Source organism: Bufo bufo, chromosome 4 (genome assembly GCF_905171765.1).
Source record: "Bufo bufo chromosome 4, aBufBuf1.1, whole genome shotgun sequence".
NCBI lineage: Eukaryota > Metazoa > Chordata > Amphibia > Anura > Bufonidae > Bufo > Bufo bufo.
The window spans coordinates 256,775,887-256,793,532 of NC_053392.1; the positions used below are offsets into that span (position 1 = coordinate 256,775,887).

Consider the following 17,646-nt stretch of genomic DNA (forward strand, 5'->3'; position numbering starts at 1 on the left):
CCTCTTGAAGCTCATCAAGAGAATGCCAAGAGTGTGCAAAGCAGTAATCAAAGCAAAAGGTGGCTACTTTGAAGAACCTAGAATGACATATTTTCAGTTGTTTCACACTTGTTTGTTATGTATATAATTCCACATGTGTTAATTTATAGTTTTGATGCCTTCATAGTCATGAAAATAAAGAAAACTCTTTGAATGAGAAGGTGTCCAAACTTTTGGTCTGTACTGTGTGTGTGTGTATATGTGTATATGTGTGTGTATGTATGTATGTATATATGTGTGTGTATATATATATATATATATATATATATATATACACTGCTCAAAAAAATAAAGGGAACACAAAAATAACACATCCTAGATCTGAGTTAATTAAATATTCTTCTGAAATACTTTTGTTCTTTACATAGTTGAATGTGCTGACAACAAAATCACACAAAAATAAAAAAAATGGAAATAAAATTTTTCAACCCATGGAGGTCTGGATTTGGAGTCACATTCAAAATTAATGTGGAAAAACACACTACAGGCTGATCCAACTTTGATGTAATGCCGTTAAAACAAGTCAAAATGAGGCTCAGTAGTGTGTGTGGCCTCCACGTGCCTGTATGACCTCCCTACAACGCCTGTGCATGCTCCTGATGAGGTGGCAGACGGTCTCCTGAGGGATCTCCTCCCAGACCTGGACTAAAGCATCTGCCAACTCCTGGACAGTCTGTGGTGCAACGTGACGTTGGTGGATAGAGCGAGACATGATGTCCCAGATGTGCTCAATTGGATTCAGGTCTGGGGAACGGGCGGGCCATTCCATAGCATCAATGCCTTCGTCTTGCAGGAACTGCTGACACACTCCAGCCACATGAGGTCTAGCATTATCTTGCATTAGGAGGAACCCAGGGCCAACCGCACCAGCATATGGTCTCACAAGGGGTCTGAGCATCTCATCTCGGTACCTAATGGCAGTCAGGCTACCTCTGGCGAGCACATGGAGGGCTGTGCGGCCCTCCAAAGAAATGCCACCCCACACCATTACTGACCCAATCCCAAACCGGTCATGCTGAAGGATGTTGCAGACAGCAGAACGTTCTCCACGGCGTCTCCAGACTCTGTCATGTCACATGTGCTCAGTGTGAACCTGCTTTCATCTGTGAAGAGCACAGGGCGCTAGTGGCGAATTTGCCAATCTTTGTGTTCTCTGGCAAATGCCAAACGTCCTGCACGGTGTTGGGCTGTAAGCACAACCCCCACCTGTGGACGTTGGGCCCTCATATCACCCTCATGGAGTCTGTTTCTGACCGTTTGAGCAGACACATGCACATTTGTGGCATGCTGGAGGTCATTTTGCAGGGCTCTGGCAGTGCTCCTCCTGTCCCTCCTTGCACAAAGGCGGAGGTAGCGGTCCTGCTGCTGGGTTGTTGCCCTCCTACGGCCTCCTCCACGTCTCCTGATGTACTGGCCTGTCTCCTGGTAGCGCCTCCATGCTCTGAACACTACACTGACAGACACAGCAAACCTTCTTGCCACAGCTCGCATTGATGTGCCATCCTGGATAAGCTGCACTACCTGAGCCACTTGTGTGGGTTGTAGACTCCGTCTCATGCTACCACTAGAGTGAAAGCACCGCCAGCATTCAAAAGTGACCAAAACATCAGCCAGGAAGCATAGGAACTGAGAAGTGGCCTGTGGTCACCACCTGCCGAACCACTACTTTATTGGGGGTGTCTTGCTAATTGCCTATAATTTGCACCGGTTGTCTATCCCATTTGCACAACAGCATGTGAAATTGATTGTCACTCAGTGTTGCTTCCTAAGTGGACAGTTTGATTTCACAGAAGTGTGATTGACTTGGAGTTACATTGTGTTGTTTAAGTGTTCCCTTAATTTTTTTGAGCAGTGTGTGTATGTATGTATGTATATATGTGTATGTATATATATATATATATATATATATATATATATATATGAAAACACACACATATTATGTATCAACGCGTCCGTAATGACAGTCTCTATAAATATATCACATGATCCACCCCGTCCGATAAACAAAAAAATAAAAACTGTACAAAAAAAGAGCCATTTTTGTCACCTTACATCACAAAAAGTGCAACACAAAGCGATCAAAAAGGTGTATACCCCCCGGAATGGTACCAATAAAAGTCACCTCATCCCGCGAAAAAAGAGCCCCTACCTGTCACGCCCTGCCCTGTGAGAGGCTGACACTACCTAAGACAATTGCCCAAAAAAAAAAGAAAAGATAGCTCTCAGGACATGGAGACACTTAAACATATTTTTTTTTGTTTCAAAAATGCAATTATTGCGTTAAAGTGAAATAAATAAAAAAGCGATCAAAAAGGCGTATGCCCCCCCAAAATATAAGCAGTCATCTCATTCCGCAAAAAATGAGCCCCTACCTAAGACAAAGTCAAAAATAAAAAAAAATATGGCTCTGACATTTTAGTTTCAAAAATGCTATTCTTGTTTAAAACTTAAATAAATAAGAAAAAGTATACATATTAGGTATTGCCACGTCCGTAACGACCTGCTCTATAGAAATATCACATGACCTAACCCCTCAGGTGAACGCTGTAAAAATAAATAAAAACTGTACCAAAACAACCAATTCTTTTGGTCACCTTGCCTCATAAATTGTAATAATGAACAAAAATATGTACCCAAAAATGGTACCAATAAAAACGCCAACTCTTCCTGCACAAGACGATTGGCAGAAAAATAAAAAAATATGGAGACACAAAAACAATTCTTTTTCAAAAATGCTTTATTTTGTAAAACAGAAACAAAGTAGACATATTTGATATCACCGCGTCCGTAAAAACCTGCTCTATAAAAATAGCGCATGATCTAACCTGTCAGATGAATGTTGTAAAAAATAAAAACCGTGCCAAAACAGCCATTTTTTTTTGTTATCTTGCCTCACAAAAAACGTAATATAGAGCGATTTTAAAAATCATATGTACCCCAAAATAGTACCAATAAAACTCACTTTATCCCCTAGTTTCCAAAATGGGGTCACTTTTGGGAGTTTCTACTGTAGGGGTGCATCAGGGGGACTTCAAATGGGACATGGTGTCTAAAAACCAGTCCAGCAAAATCTGCCTTCCAAAAATCATGCAGCAGTCCTTTCCTTCTGTGCCCTGCCGTGTGCCCTTTCATCAGTTTACGATCACATGTGGGGTGTTTCTGTAAACCTCAGAATCAGGGTAATAAATGGTGTTTTGTTTGACTGTTAACCCTCGATATGTTATAGAAAAAAAATGGATTAAAATGGAAAATCTACCAAAAAAGTGAAATTTTGAAATTTCATCTCCATTTTCCTTTAATTCTTGTGGAACACCTAAAGGGTTAACCAAGTTTGTAAAATCTGTTTTGTATACTTTGAGGGGTGTAGTTTCTAAAATGGAGTCATTTTTGGGGGGTTTCTATTATGTAAGCCTCACAAAGTGACTTCAGACTGGAACTGGTCCTTAAAAAGTGGGTTCGGAAATTTTCTTAAACATTTTTCGAATTGCTTCTAAAATTCTGAGCCTTCTAACATCCCCAAAAAATAAAATGACATTTACAAAATTTTGAAAATTGCAAATCTTTCTATTTTTTTTTTTGTAAATTTGGGATTTTTTCATAAATAAAGGTGAAATATATTGACTCAAATTTACCACTTTCATGAAGTACAATGTGTCACGAGAAAACAATCTCAGAATGGTTTGGATAAGTAAAAGCGTTCCAAAGTTATTACCACATAAAGTGACACATGTCAGATTTGCAAAAAATGGCCTGGGCAGGAAGGTGAAAACTGGTCTGGGATAGAAGGGTTTAATAAGGGAAGATTATTGTAAGGTCAGGTTTGTGATGTATCATGGTTGACCGCTGTCATTTTGTCTATTTCCCCTGAAATGTAGCTCCTCAGTAATGGAAGCAGATATCTTATCCGATCAGATGACATGGTAGAAACCGTGTACAACGAGAAGGGCGAGATACTGAAAACTAAGCAGAGACGTCTCTTCATGCTGAATGACGTACTGATGTGTGCCACAGCTAATACAAGGTTGGATGTTTCTGGTCTATAAAAATAAGTACTCTGTGAGAAATAGTATTAAAGGGGTTCTCCGGGCTTTTAATATTGATGTCCTATCCTCAGGATAGGCCATCAATATCAGATAGGCGGGGGTCCGACACCCGGCACCCCCACCGATCAGCTGTTTGAAGAGGAGGCGCGCGCCGTGCCAGCGCTGCCTCCTCTTCACTGTTTAACTTCTCGCCGTCGCCTCTGCAGCGGTGAGCAGGTGAAATTACACCTAACCGTCCCTTTCATTTCAATAAGACGGATCGTTCCCATACACTTGTATAGGAGCGATCCGTACCATTGAAATGAATGGGACGGCCTGGGTGTAATTACACCTGCTCACCGCTGCAGAGGCGACAGCGAGAAGGTAAACGGTAAAGAGGAGGCATCGCTGGCACGGCGCGCGCCTCCTCTTCAAACAGCTGATCGGCGGGGGTGTCGGACCCCCGCCGATCTGATATTGATGACCTATCCTGAGGATAGGTCATCAATATTAAAAGCCCAGACAACCCCTTTAATGTAGTAGTGGAAAGTCAGAATATAAAAGGATAATAAGGTCCCACTTTAAATTGATGTCTGCACTATTAATACAGGTTTGAGTAATGCTCACCACTGCTTTGTATTACATTGATTTTTGCTTGTAATTAAATCACAATAACATGTATTATGAGCACTTATACTCTGGCAGGGGATGCTGCATGGTGCTACTGAGCCAGCAGATGGCACTAGCATGCACTTATCGAAACCAGAGCTTTAGTCTGGGAGCAAGACGTTTTACCAGTGCAAATCCAGTTTTATGTCCCAATTTAATGAGAAAATGGAAAGAAAAGCACAAGGAAATAAGATGTTTTATATGTGATCGTATTTATATACACCTGGACTACATTATCTGCTTCCTTATCTGCAGGCTAAAAATATCCATATGAATCAGGTTTTAAACTATGAATGTTTTTTGTTGTCTAGTAAGTATAAGAAACTGTACTTATAAAAGTGAATAATATGCTCAACTGCGTAATAAATATGTGCAGATCTAATACTGGTATCTTAAAGACAGTCATTATACGTCCATCTGAATATGGCTGCTTTCCGTTTGTGAGATCCGTTCAGGGCTCTCACAAGCGGTCCAAAACGGATCAGTTTTACCCTAATGCATTCTGAATGGAAAAGGATCCGCTCAGAATGCATCAGCTTGCCTCCGTTCACACACCATTTCGCTCTGGAGGCGGACACCAAAACGCTGCTTGCAGCGTTTTCTGTCCGGATCCGTCCCCCATTGACTTTCAATGGTGTTCATGACGGATCCGTCATGGCTATAGAAGACCTAATACAACCGGATCCGTTCATGATGCATGCATGCGGTTGTATTATGGTAACGGAAGCGTTTTGCAGATCCATGACTGATCCGCAAAAAAAAAACAACGCTAATAGGAAAGTAGCCTATTCTGTATGATGTAGCACAGGTCATTTAGAAGCTTCCTTTCTATCTTAGGTCGTCTAATGAAGGCAGCAATATGGTAACAAGTCAGAAATACTTACTGAAATGGAGTGTACCTCTGGGTCATGTTGAAGTTATTGAATATGGGGAAAGTGAAGAGCAAGGAAATCAGACTCGGTTTTCTTCTTTGCATGCAGCTGAGAAGGTTGTTTGTGTCAAACCAAGTAAGTACCTGATAAACCTTTGAGACCTAGAGATCAGTGGTAGAAATGTCTATATACTTGTAATGGAGTTCTAATTCTTGGAGCTTTCTTTTGAGAGTGTCATTTTATATGGTTAAGCCAGACACAGACGAGCGAATTCAATGCAAGAAACTCGCATGTGGCACTGTAAGTTTCCGTTCTGCCCTCCGCTCCTCTGACAGGATCGCACAGCATTATAATGATGTATAAGTTGGTGTGACCCTGAGAGACCTGGAATCTACTGAATTACACTGACTGCTTTATGTCACTGTAATAAAATAGATTCCAGGTTTCGCAAGGACACACAGCATTATAAATCCTTATAATACTGTGCAATGCGGTCAGAGGAGCGGAGGGCAGAACGGGAGCTCACATTCTCGCTCATCTGTCTGGTGTTAATATTCAGTTTTCAATGCATTTTTCCCCCCAAGAAACAGCACTACGCCTGTCCATGTGTTGTGCCTGGCATCGTAGGGGATCCCAATTCCATTTACTGTAGGTATGACCTGCAATGCCAGAGACAGTCCATGGACTGAGGTGATATTTTTTTTTCAAAAACCTGGCCAAACCTTTTGAGTAACTAAGGCTTAATTATTAAATTCTGACAACTGGTCTGACTTCTGACTTATAATGTTGTATTTTGTTAGGGAATGTGGAATCAGAAAAGGATTTGGTGTGTTTTTGTGAATTTATTTATTATATATTTTTTTTATACAATCCATATAAAAGAATCCTAACCCCTTCCTGACATCCAACATACATGTATGGTGGATATCAGGTCTTTAAAGATGGCTCCCGCTCCAGAATAGAGCTGGCACATTAGGAACAGGCTGTTGGCTGTGGCTATTGGTATTGGCATTTAACCCCTCAGATGCCATGGTCCCTGATCTCTGCCTCTCCCAGAAAGGTGTTCCTTGTAAGTAATGAGCCAGAGCTGTATAGGATAATGGAGAAAATTCCATTACTCTCTACAAGTTGCAGTCTGAGGATTGCATGTGGGGTCTACTTGGGTCCAGCTAAGAAAATAAATTATGAAAGGCCCTTTAATGTACATAAAAATGTGAATGTCAGGTGATCATGTCTCCACATATTAAAACTGAAGTTACAGGCCCAAACCCTGAGGCTGCACTGCTGATAGATTCTGATGGCAGCATATTTATTTCTGATTTGTAAGAAATAAGCTGTTGTGGAGATCAGGGGAGAACAATCCATATAGGCAAGAGCATTTGCCACCCCCTTAACGTCTGTCTGTCTTTATATGCTACATAGGCAGTGACCCATGAGAGGACAGCAGTGGGTGGTGCTGGTGGCTAGGATATGAGTAGTAGTAGTCACAGTAGCTGTCCTCACTCTGATGCTTCCCCTGGTACACCTTGATTTTAGGGCTCCTACCTGATGTTAGGTGGGGGTTTTTTCAGTGTAGGTGGGTTTTGTGTTGCAGGCAGGGCTTCCTTGGAGGGCTAGGAAGGAGTGATGACGCGACTGTGAAGAGAGGTAGTGCAAGGCAATGATGAGGCTAGATTTGGGGGTAACCACTTAACTGTACTTTACTGAAATAATTCTTGTAGATGATACGGGCACTTGTAGAGCCTATCACAGGAAATTCTCACTCTCAGTATAGCACTGCAGTGTCCAAATGTGGGGTGTAGTGTTTTAACAGATGGCCAGTTTGTCTCAGAAGTAAGGCAGAGCGCCTGAATCTTCTCCCTAACTGAATGCAGTGAAGTCCACAGCCTCAATATGTGTGTTATCTTTCACTGACAACTTGTCCATTCACTGTCCCTTTGTAATGGCCCCCAACCTTCTGCAAAGTTCAATACTTCTTTCTCTCAGAGACAGTCACTTTTATGGTCACTCTCAGCTTGCAGGACAGGTGTAACCCCGTCTGGTGCTTCTCTCTGGCACCAGCTAGCCACTTTAGCTGTTGGTTGCATGCCACACTGTCCTACAGTTCCCAGCTCATAGGGATGGGGCCAGCCCACCCTAGTAACTGAGTCTAGGGAAAGGGATAAACTATTTCTCCTATACGGAGCCTGTGGGAAATAATATACATAGTAAAGTCACATAACCCCATTTAGCAGGGAACCGTTGGGTCACTGCGCATATATGAGGACAGGTCCACTTTATTATTAGTTCAAATGGCACAGAAAATGTTTTGTTATTTGGCCAATAGCAACTAACTGTCACGGTCCTTCCCGTGACAGAGGTGAGAAGATCGGATAGACTTGCTGCACGTGAGGCTATCTGACAGGTCTCTCTGTTTCCCTCTTTGTATGTTGTTTGGCAGGATCTCACCTCTCCTCAGGTTCTGCTTGTTATCAGTGATGAGGCTCTATTTAGATCCGCCTCACACTGCTGACCATGCGGTTGATATTTCCTTTTGGAGTTGCTAGAGCTTGTTTGTCTTGGATCTCCTGCTTCTCCATACATCGCAAAGCTAAGTACTAGTTGCCTTTTCTGTTTGTTGTTCTCTGGTGTGTTTTGGTTCTAGGCCTCAGGGAGACGCGGGTTTCTTCATCTGGGAATGAACCAGCTGTCTCATCCCCGGCTACCTATCCTAGGGCTCGTCAATTTTTGCAGGGCATAGGTATCCAGCGTATGAGCATTTCCGCCATCAGGATCTGCTCATACTGGCAGGAGTTAGGGAAAGACCTAGGGATAACTAGGAGGTCACCATCCCTCTTCCTTAGCTTTTGAGGCTTAGATTGTTGTCTATTTCCTTTTGTGTGTATCTGGTATTTTCCCTTCCCCATTCCCCATGACACTAACCAAGAACAGAGCTGAGCAGACACCTCCCACCACCAAGTCAGCAGTTATTAGCCAGACAGGTCTATGTTTTTTGTACTATTTGAGCTAAGGCTACTTTCCCCGAGCACTAATGGCCCCTACAGATGTATAAAGGAAAAACTGAAAAAGGAAAAATAAAAAATAAATAATGAAAAGGAGCCATATACAGGTAGGAGCTATAAATACATGATGAGCAACCTCTGGACAGAGCCATTATAAAACTAAATTACATAATATTGACTATCCCCCCCATAGATGGAACGCCCTAAATATGTGCCAATATAGAATATGAGTGACTATAGAATATAAAACATCATGAATAATGGACACTAAAGTAGAGGGGTATCATAATCAGATCTATGTTAATTTGTAAAAGAAGGGTACTTTGAGAAACTAGTGCTATGGCTAAGAAATAGTTTTATATCCATCGTTTACATAAAAGTGGAAATATAAGGAGGTAAACAGAGGAGCACCTATGGAGATGGATAGATAAGCACTGCACATATTCCCATGAGAACATCCGAGCGCCCGGCAGGAAGGGGTTAATGGCTTTGGAAGAGAGGAGGCATATCACTCAGAAGGGGAGGAACTCACAATACCACATCTACCTGCGACGGGGCCTCAGAACAAGGAGCGCACAATACATACGTCAGAGGATGCGCCCCGGCCTGACTGAACTCGCGATGATGCGACAGAGGGAGGAGCGCTTGATATCCATGTAAAATGACGCGCTCCTCACTGATGGGCCCTGCAATGTGCCATATAGGAATAGTAGCACAGTCAGTGGGCAGAGGGAATGGATGGGCGGGACTCCCTGCGGAGTAAAAAAAGGTCATGATGAGCGCGCACGCACCTATACCCCACTTCCCCTGACGAAGCCACGCAAGTGGCGAAACATGTCGGGAGGGGTGTATTAGGTTAGCGCAAACATTTTAGACAGAGCCAGTGAGGTCCATTAGGAGCATTACGAGCGGCACTAGTAGCCATAGATAGTAGGTAGCGAGGGACAAAGTGCCCGGTATACTCCATATCTACAAACTGACTGCCTTGGAAAAATAATAGCAGTTACCAGCTGGTGATTGATGTACACTCCGGTCTTGCGTGTAAGCCTATGGGGTAGTAGCACAGTCTGTGGAGTAGCGAATTGTTGCTAAACTTGGCACCTCCTCCCAGACAACTTGATACAAATTGTGCTCAAATAGGCTGATACACATAGCGGGCACATCCAAGTGTGAGAACTCTGAAGGATGACTGCTTCCACTGTCAAAGGTGGCCCTGGAGAGTGGCAACAGTAGTGCACCCTATAGGCATTTATATAGGAATAGTTAGGTTGCCCTGAGCAACCAGGATCAAAATTGTATAGCCTTTCCTCTACCTCACTGATACTCTGATAGTTTTAATAATAGGTTTTCTTGTGATTGATTGAAATAAAGTTAAGATTTTACTATTAGTTAGGGACCCCTAAAGGGATTTCTGGTCCTACAGACCATACCTAAATTATAAGGCTACTTTCACACTCGCGTTTGGTGCAGATCTGTCATGTGCCAGATTGTGCCAGATTGTTTGGCTCAGTTTAGTCAGACGGACACCAAAACGTTGCAACCAGCATTTTGGTGTCCGCCTCCAAAGTGGAATGGAGACGGAACGGAGGCAAACTGATGCATTCTGAGTGGATTCTTTTCCGTTCAGAATGCATTAGGGCAAAACTGATCCGTTTTGGACCGCTTGTGAGAGCCCTGAACGGATCTAACAAACGGAAACCAAAACACGAGTGTGAAAGTAGCTTAAGAGTAGAACAGAACTGTCCCCATACTATGCGGACCTCTAACAGATACAGATCTACTTTAGGCTGTGTTCACAGTACATTTTCTGCCATGGTTTTCGAAAATTGCTGTAAAAACGCCCCTTATATTGTAATGTACACCACAGGATATTTTGTAGTTTCTGCTTAAAGAGGACCTTTCACCTGTATGAACGATGTTAACTGAGTATGCTGCCATATAGAGCGGCGCCCGGGGATCTCACTGCACTTACTATTATCCCCGGGCACCGCTCCGTTCTCCCGTTATAGGCTCCGGTACCTTTGCTTCTTAAGTTATAGTAGGCGGGTCTTCTCTTGTCCTGTGGGCGTCTCCTTCTCCTAGGCTGCAGCGCTGGCCAATCGCAGCGCACAGATCACAGCCTGGGAGGTTTTTTTCTCCCAGGCTGTGAGCTGCGATTGGCCAGCGCTGCAGCCTAGGAGAAGAAGATGCCCACAGGACAAGAGAAGACCCGCCTACTATAACCAAGTCCCCGGACATAACGGGAGAACGGAGCGGCGCCCAGGGATAATTGTAAGTGCAGTGAGATCCCCGGGCGCCGCTCTATATGGCAGCATACTCAGTTAACATAGTTTATACAGGTGAAAGGTCCTCTTTAAGTGAGGCCAAAAAACTTCTGCTGATATTTGGAGTCTGGGAATATTTTAGACAAATTTCCACCTAACTGCATTAAATCATTGATTTTATATAAGGGATGGCCAACCTGAGGCTCTCCAGCTGTCGCAAAACTACAACTCCCAGCATGCCCACACTGCCTACAGCAGGGCATGGTGGGAGTTGTAGTTTTAGAACATCTGGAGACCCGCAGGTTGGCCATCCCTGATTTATATGGTCTCCATGTAAGAGTTGGAGTAATCTGGAGAATGATTTCCTCCAGCCCTGTGTAAAGACGTCTGGAGTCCTCAGCACCCTGATTTTCTCATCTAGTGGACTGACTATAACTAACTAGTGGGAAGGAAATGAAGTTTTCCTTTTACATAGATGCAAAGCTTCCTTTCATTACATTTTTGTGAAGAATTGTGCCCCACATCTATATGGGCAACACAGACCCCCTTGTCCTGAGAGTTTGGTCTTGTCACTATAAGGGACATGATTAAAGCTCCTGATCTGCTCTGATTGCATTGGCACCAATCGGAAATGTTTCTTCACACAAGAAGACCATTCATTACACTCATTAGCATTTCTGAATACCAATTAACTGCTTAGGGCCCACATGCTTCCTGGACGACCAACAGTATACTTAAGAATGCAAACTACAGATCCACTTTTATTAGATTTTTAAATATATATATATTGTATAATATTTTGTTTACCCAGTTGGATTGGCAGACATTTATACTTGCCTGCCCCAAAGACTTCTGTTTCCTACAAATGCCGATTTCAGCTCAATCATGAACATAGCCTTATCATCCTATTATAACCTTTGGACAGAACATATTTTTTATCTGTTATGTTACAGTTTTCACTTTCCTATCCATCTCCTTACAATTTTTATCTTAAAGGGTATACAGTGTGTGATTGGCATCTGCGCAGCTTACCGAGAACAGTGCCATCCATTGGGTAACAGTTGTACTTTGTATTCACTTGAGTGAGGCTGGGCTGTGCCTAAGCCATGTGACCGATGTCATGTGATGTCACTGGCCTAGAAAGAGGCCGCCGCACTCGCCTGATTGCTGTTGAGTTTGGGCGGCGGTAGTCGAACCTCATCCGATCTGGTATTGATAGCCTATCCTCAAGATAGGCCATCAATATGAAAATCCTGCACTACCCCTTTAAGACATATTTTTTTTAGATGATCCCACAAAAAATCACTCCAAAATATAGCTCCCACTATGGTGGGCCCAGCTCATCCACATATTACATGTCCAGCCATTTATTCTAATGGCCTGCAGATAATGCACAATAATGGAAGGCTGCGGTTTTTCCTGGTGATAAGAGCTGATTGGTGAGGCAACCAGTCCCGCTCACATTCTAGGACAGACTGCTGGTGGCTATTCTAAATCCTTTCCAGAGAACCCTTTAAGCCATAACACTTTGCCCAATCTCTTGCATGAGCAGCACGGTACCATCTGCGCCAACGGCACTTACTGACTGAGAATGGAGGAACCAGGTTCCATTGTCGTTTGAAATGAAAAATAATGATATGCAGCTTAGTTTTATGTCAAAAACAGTGTAATCTGCAGTAGATCCTCCTACTGTACAGAGCCTTTTTCCCATGATCTGACTTGTTTGTGGTAGTTGTGTGATTTTTTTCCGTTAATAATTTTCGTCATGTATAGTGCAGTGTGTATTAAAGCATGGACCCAGCATAGCTGTCATTGCTCCTTTATACACAGAAGCAGTGATGCCAGTGTGAACAGAGCCGAAGCGTGTCAGTGCGGACTGTAACAAGAAGTCATGTTTTTTCAGAGTAGCTTTGAAAATAAAAGAAGTGATAAAATTGGTTGCCATGGGATTTTTATGCTTTTACATTTTCCTTCTTTTAGTATTCTGTATATTTAATTAACATTATTCCATCTGTACATCTACAGATAAATTATACATGGGGCCTGGGCAACTTTATCAAGATTTACAGAATCTGCTGCACGATTTAGATGTTGTAAACCAAATCTCTCAATTAGTATCTCAACTGAGAGGAAACTATCAGGTAAGCACTGCTGAATTTCTTATTACCTTATCTGAGAGCAACGTGTAATACTATGAGAAGATAGAGGAACACGCCATTTTTAAAAGGCTAGGGGAAAAAAGGATTTCAGAGTGTGGAAACCTGACCTCCCCCCTTCTATGCTGGTGTTTGACAGCATTTATTGTATGAACATGCAGCAGATATTCAATTTCCATCTTAAAGAGAATCTGTCAGAAGTTTTGACTATGCAAAACTGCTGACCTCACTAAGTGTTATGAGGAGTAGTGTGAATATGAACTTGTATTCCCTCAGGCACTGCTCTTGCAAGTGCCTTCTGCATTGAGCTGCTGCACAACTCCTTCCCTCTGCTCCAAGTAACAGCTTTAGCAGTCAACCAGGACCCCTCTACAGCTGTCATGCAGAGGGGCTCCACCTCCTGGGCACTTGCGGGAGGAGTGTCTGGCAGAATAAAAGCTCATGTTCATAATACTCCTGATAATAAATGTTCCACAAATGGTATGCTTGTAGTGCTCTCCCCTGCCCTACTTAGTGCTGTCAGCAGTGTAACATGAACAAAACTACTGACAGACTCAATTTAAGTACAACTGGCTGCCTTAGAAATGAGTTTGCCTCTGTATTTTCACACAGTATATGCACCGATTTTTTTTTTTTTTTAAGGTCTGCAAAAAAGGGGTCCGTAGGTCCGTGATCCGTGTCGGTTTTTTCTTCCGTGGGACTTCCTTGATTTTTGGAGGATCCAAGGACATGAAGAAAAAGTCGTTTTGGTGTCCGCCTGGCCGTGCGGAGCCAAACGGATCCGTCCTGACTTACAATGCAAGTCAATGTGGACGGATCCATTTGAAGTTGACACAATATGGTGCAATTGCAAACGGATCCGTCCCCTATTGACTTTCAATGTAAAGTCAGGAGTTAATATACCATAGCATCGGAGTTTTCTCCAATCCGATGGTATATTTTAACTTGAAGCGTCCCCATCACCATGGGAACGCCTCTATGTTAGAATATACCATCAGATTTGAGTTAGATCGTCAAAACTCATATCCGACAGTATATTCTAACACAGAGGCGTTACCATAGTGATGGGGACGCTTCAAGTTAGAATATACTAAGAACTGTGTACATGACTGCCCCCTGCTGCCTGGCAGCACCCGATCTCTTACAGGGGGCTGTGATCAGCACAATTAACCCCTCAGGTGCCGCACCTGAGGGGTTAATTGTGCGTATCATAGCCCCCTGTTAGAGATCAGGTGCTGCCAGGCAGCAGGGGCCAGACCCCCCTCCCTCCCCAGTTTTAAATTCATTGGTGGCCAGTGCGGCCCCCCTCCCTCCCTCCCCAGTATTATATTCATTGGTGGCCAGTGCGGCCCCCCTCCCTCCCTCCCCAGTATTATATTAATTGGTGGCCAGTGCGGCCTCCCCTCTCTCCCACCTCCCCATCATTGGTGGCAGCGGAGAGTTCCGATCGGAGTCCCAGTTTAATCGCTGGGGCTCCGATCGGTAACCATGGCAACCAGGACGCTACTGCAGTCCTGGTTGCCATGGTTACTTAGCAATTTTAGAAGCATTATACTTACCTGCGCTGTCTGTGTCCGGCCGGGCGCTCCTCCTACTGGTAAGTGAAAGGTCTGTGCGGCGCATTGCTTATAGCACAGACCTGTCACTTACCAGTAGGAGGAGCGCCCGGCCGGTCACAGACATCGCAGGTAAGTATAATGCTTCTAAAATTGCTAAGTAACCATGGCAGCCAGGACTACCGTAGCGTCTTAGCTGCCATGGTAACCGATCGGAGCCCCAGCGGTTAAACTGGGACTCCGATCGGAACTCTCCGCTGCCACCAATGATGGGGGGGTGGGGAGGTGGGAGAGAGGGGAGGCCGCACTGGCCACCAATGAATATAATACTAGGGAGGGAGGGGGGCCGCACTGGCCACCAATGAATATAATACTGGGGAGGGAGGGGGGTCTGGCCCCTGCTGCCTGGCAGCACCTGATCTCTAACAGGGGGCTATGATACGCACAATTAACCCCTCAGGTGCGGCACCTGAGGGGTTAATTGTGCGGATCACAGCCCCCTGTAAGAGATCGGGTGCTGCCAGGCAGCAGGGGGCAGTTATGTCCACAGTTCTTAGTATATTCTAACTTGAAGCGTCCCCATCATTATGGGAACGCCTCTGTGTTAGAATATACTGTCGGATCTGAGTTTTCACGATTTTGAAATCTCAGATCTGAAAAAGCTTTTATGCAGACGGATCAGCGGATCAGTCTGTGCAAAAGTAGCCTACGGACACGGATCACGGACGCGGATGACAATCTTGTGTGCCTCCGTGTTTTTTCACGGACCCCTTGACTTGAATGGGTCCGCGAACCGTTGTCCGTCAAAAAAATAGGACAGGTCTTATTTTTTTGACGGACAGCAAACACGGATCACGGATGCGGATGATAAACGGTGCATTTTCCGAGTTTTCAACAGACCCATTGAAAGTCAATGGGTCCGCAGAAAATCACGGGAAACGGAACAACAGACACGGATGCACACAACGGTCGTGTGCATGAGGCCTAAGGTGCCAGTTTTATTGGTACTATTTTGGGGTACATATGATTTTTAATTGGTCTATATTAAGTTTTTTGTGAGACAAGGTAAACAAAAAATGGATGTTTTGGCACAGTTTTTATTTTATTTTTTTACAGCGTTTACCTGAGGGATTAGGTCATGTGACTTTTTTATAGAGCAGATCGTTAGGGACGTGGCAATGCCTAATATGTGTACTTTTTCTTATTTATTTAAGTTTTACACAATAATAGCATTTTTGAAACCGAAATAATGATATTTTAGTGTATCCATAGTCTGAGAGCCATAGCTCTTTTATTTTTTGACCGATTCTAGGGTCTAATTTTTTTGTGGGATGAGGTGACGGTCTGATTGGTACTATATTGTTGGGCATACACCTTTTTGATCACTTGCTGTTGAAATTTTTGTGATGTAATGTGACAAAAATAGCTTTTTTTTTTTACAGTTTATAATTTTTTTTTACGGTATTCACCTGAGGGGTTAGGTCATGTGATATTTTTATAGAGCTGGTTGTTACGGACGTGGCGATCCCGAATATGTATATATATTTTTATATTTTTTATGTATTTCACTTTAGCACAATAATAGCAGTTTTGAAACAAAAAAAAATATGTTTTAGTGTCTCCATTTTCTAAGAGCTGTATTTTTTTTTATTTTTGGGCGATTGTCTTAGGTAGGGGCTCATTTTTTGAAGGATGAGGTGACTGTTTTATTGATACCATTTTGTGGGACATACGCCTTTTTGATCGCTTGGTGTTTCACTTTTTGTCATGTAAGGTCACATAAAATGGCTTTTTTTTTTTACATCGTTTTTTATTTTTATTTTTTTATGGTGTTTATCAGACAGGGTGGGCCATTTGATATATTTATAGAGCCGGTCATTACGGACGCGACGATACCTAATATGTGTGGTTTTTTTATTAAATTTTTTATTATAAAATAAGGGGAAAGGAGCGTTTTTTTTTTTTTTTTTGTTTGTTTGTTTGTTTTTTTTAACTTTTTTTTTCTTTACTTTATTTATGATGTTCACTTTTGGGGGTCTGATCTCCTCTGCAATACATTACAATACATCTTGTATTGTAATGCATTGCCTGTTAGTGTATGACACTGAGTCATACACTAACATGTCGCCTAGGAGAAGGCAGTTCATGATGCCGTGCAAGGCATTGGGCAGCCTTAGCACGGCATCGGGTTGCCTTGTGACTAGGGATGAGCGAACCCGAACTGTATAGTTCGGGTTCGTACCGAATTTTGGGGTGTCCGTGACACGGACCCGAACCCGAACATTTTCGTAAAAGTTCGGGTTCGGCGCTTTCTTGGCGCTTTTTGAAAGGCTGCAAAGCAGCCAATCAACAAGCGTCATACTACTTGGCCCAAGAGGCCATCACAGCCATGCCTACTATTGGCATGGCTGTGATTGGCCAGTGCACCATGTGACCCAGCCTCTATTTAAGCTGGAGTCACGTAGCGCCGCACGTCACTCTGCTATGATCAGTATAGGGAGAGGTTGCAGCTGCGACGTTAGGGCGAGATTAGGCAGATTAACTCCTCCAAAAGACTTCATTCTGTGATCGATCTGCAGCTGTGGATCATTGAAGTGCTTTTATTGACTTGCTCACTTTTTTGAGGCTGAGCCTGTGTCACCGAAGTGCATTTAACCATCAACAGTCTGGTTATTTTTTGGCCATATACTACATTAGCTACAGGCTGAGCCTGTGTCAAAGAAGTGCATTTAACCATCAACAGTCTGGTTATTTTTTGGCCGTATACTACATCTGGTGCAGGCTGAGCCTGTGTCACCCAAGTGCATTTAACCATCAACAGTGTGGTTATTTTTTGGCCATATATTACATCAGAGGCAAGTTGAGCCTGTCACCCAGCGCCTAAAAAATAGACCTGACATTTCTATTCAACCAAATCTGCACAGTTTTAGCTGGTCAAGTTATTTGTAGTGACCGTAAAAGCAGACTTTTTGTTCTGGGTTGAAAAAGCATTCCCAAATTTGCCATTCTCAAAATTACTAGTTTGTGGTATTTGAGGCCTACTTGAAATCTATCCCAAAAAGAAAA

General features: G+C 43.2%; 1 protein-coding gene across 4 annotated transcripts in view; it reads left to right on the forward strand.

Moving 5' to 3' along the window:
* ARHGEF10 (Rho guanine nucleotide exchange factor 10) overlaps window positions 1-17,646 on the forward strand; it is a 197,701-nt gene that overhangs the window by 110,599 nt on the left and 69,456 nt on the right. For all 4 annotated transcript variants that reach the window (XM_040428536.1, XM_040428538.1, XM_040428539.1 and 1 more), the window contains 3 exons: window positions 3,915-4,060; window positions 5,568-5,737; window positions 12,894-13,009. In XM_040428536.1, the coding sequence (XP_040284470.1) occupies window positions 3,915-4,060; window positions 5,568-5,737; window positions 12,894-13,009 (432 nt within the window). The remainder of the gene's footprint in view (window positions 1-3,914; window positions 4,061-5,567; window positions 5,738-12,893; window positions 13,010-17,646) is intronic.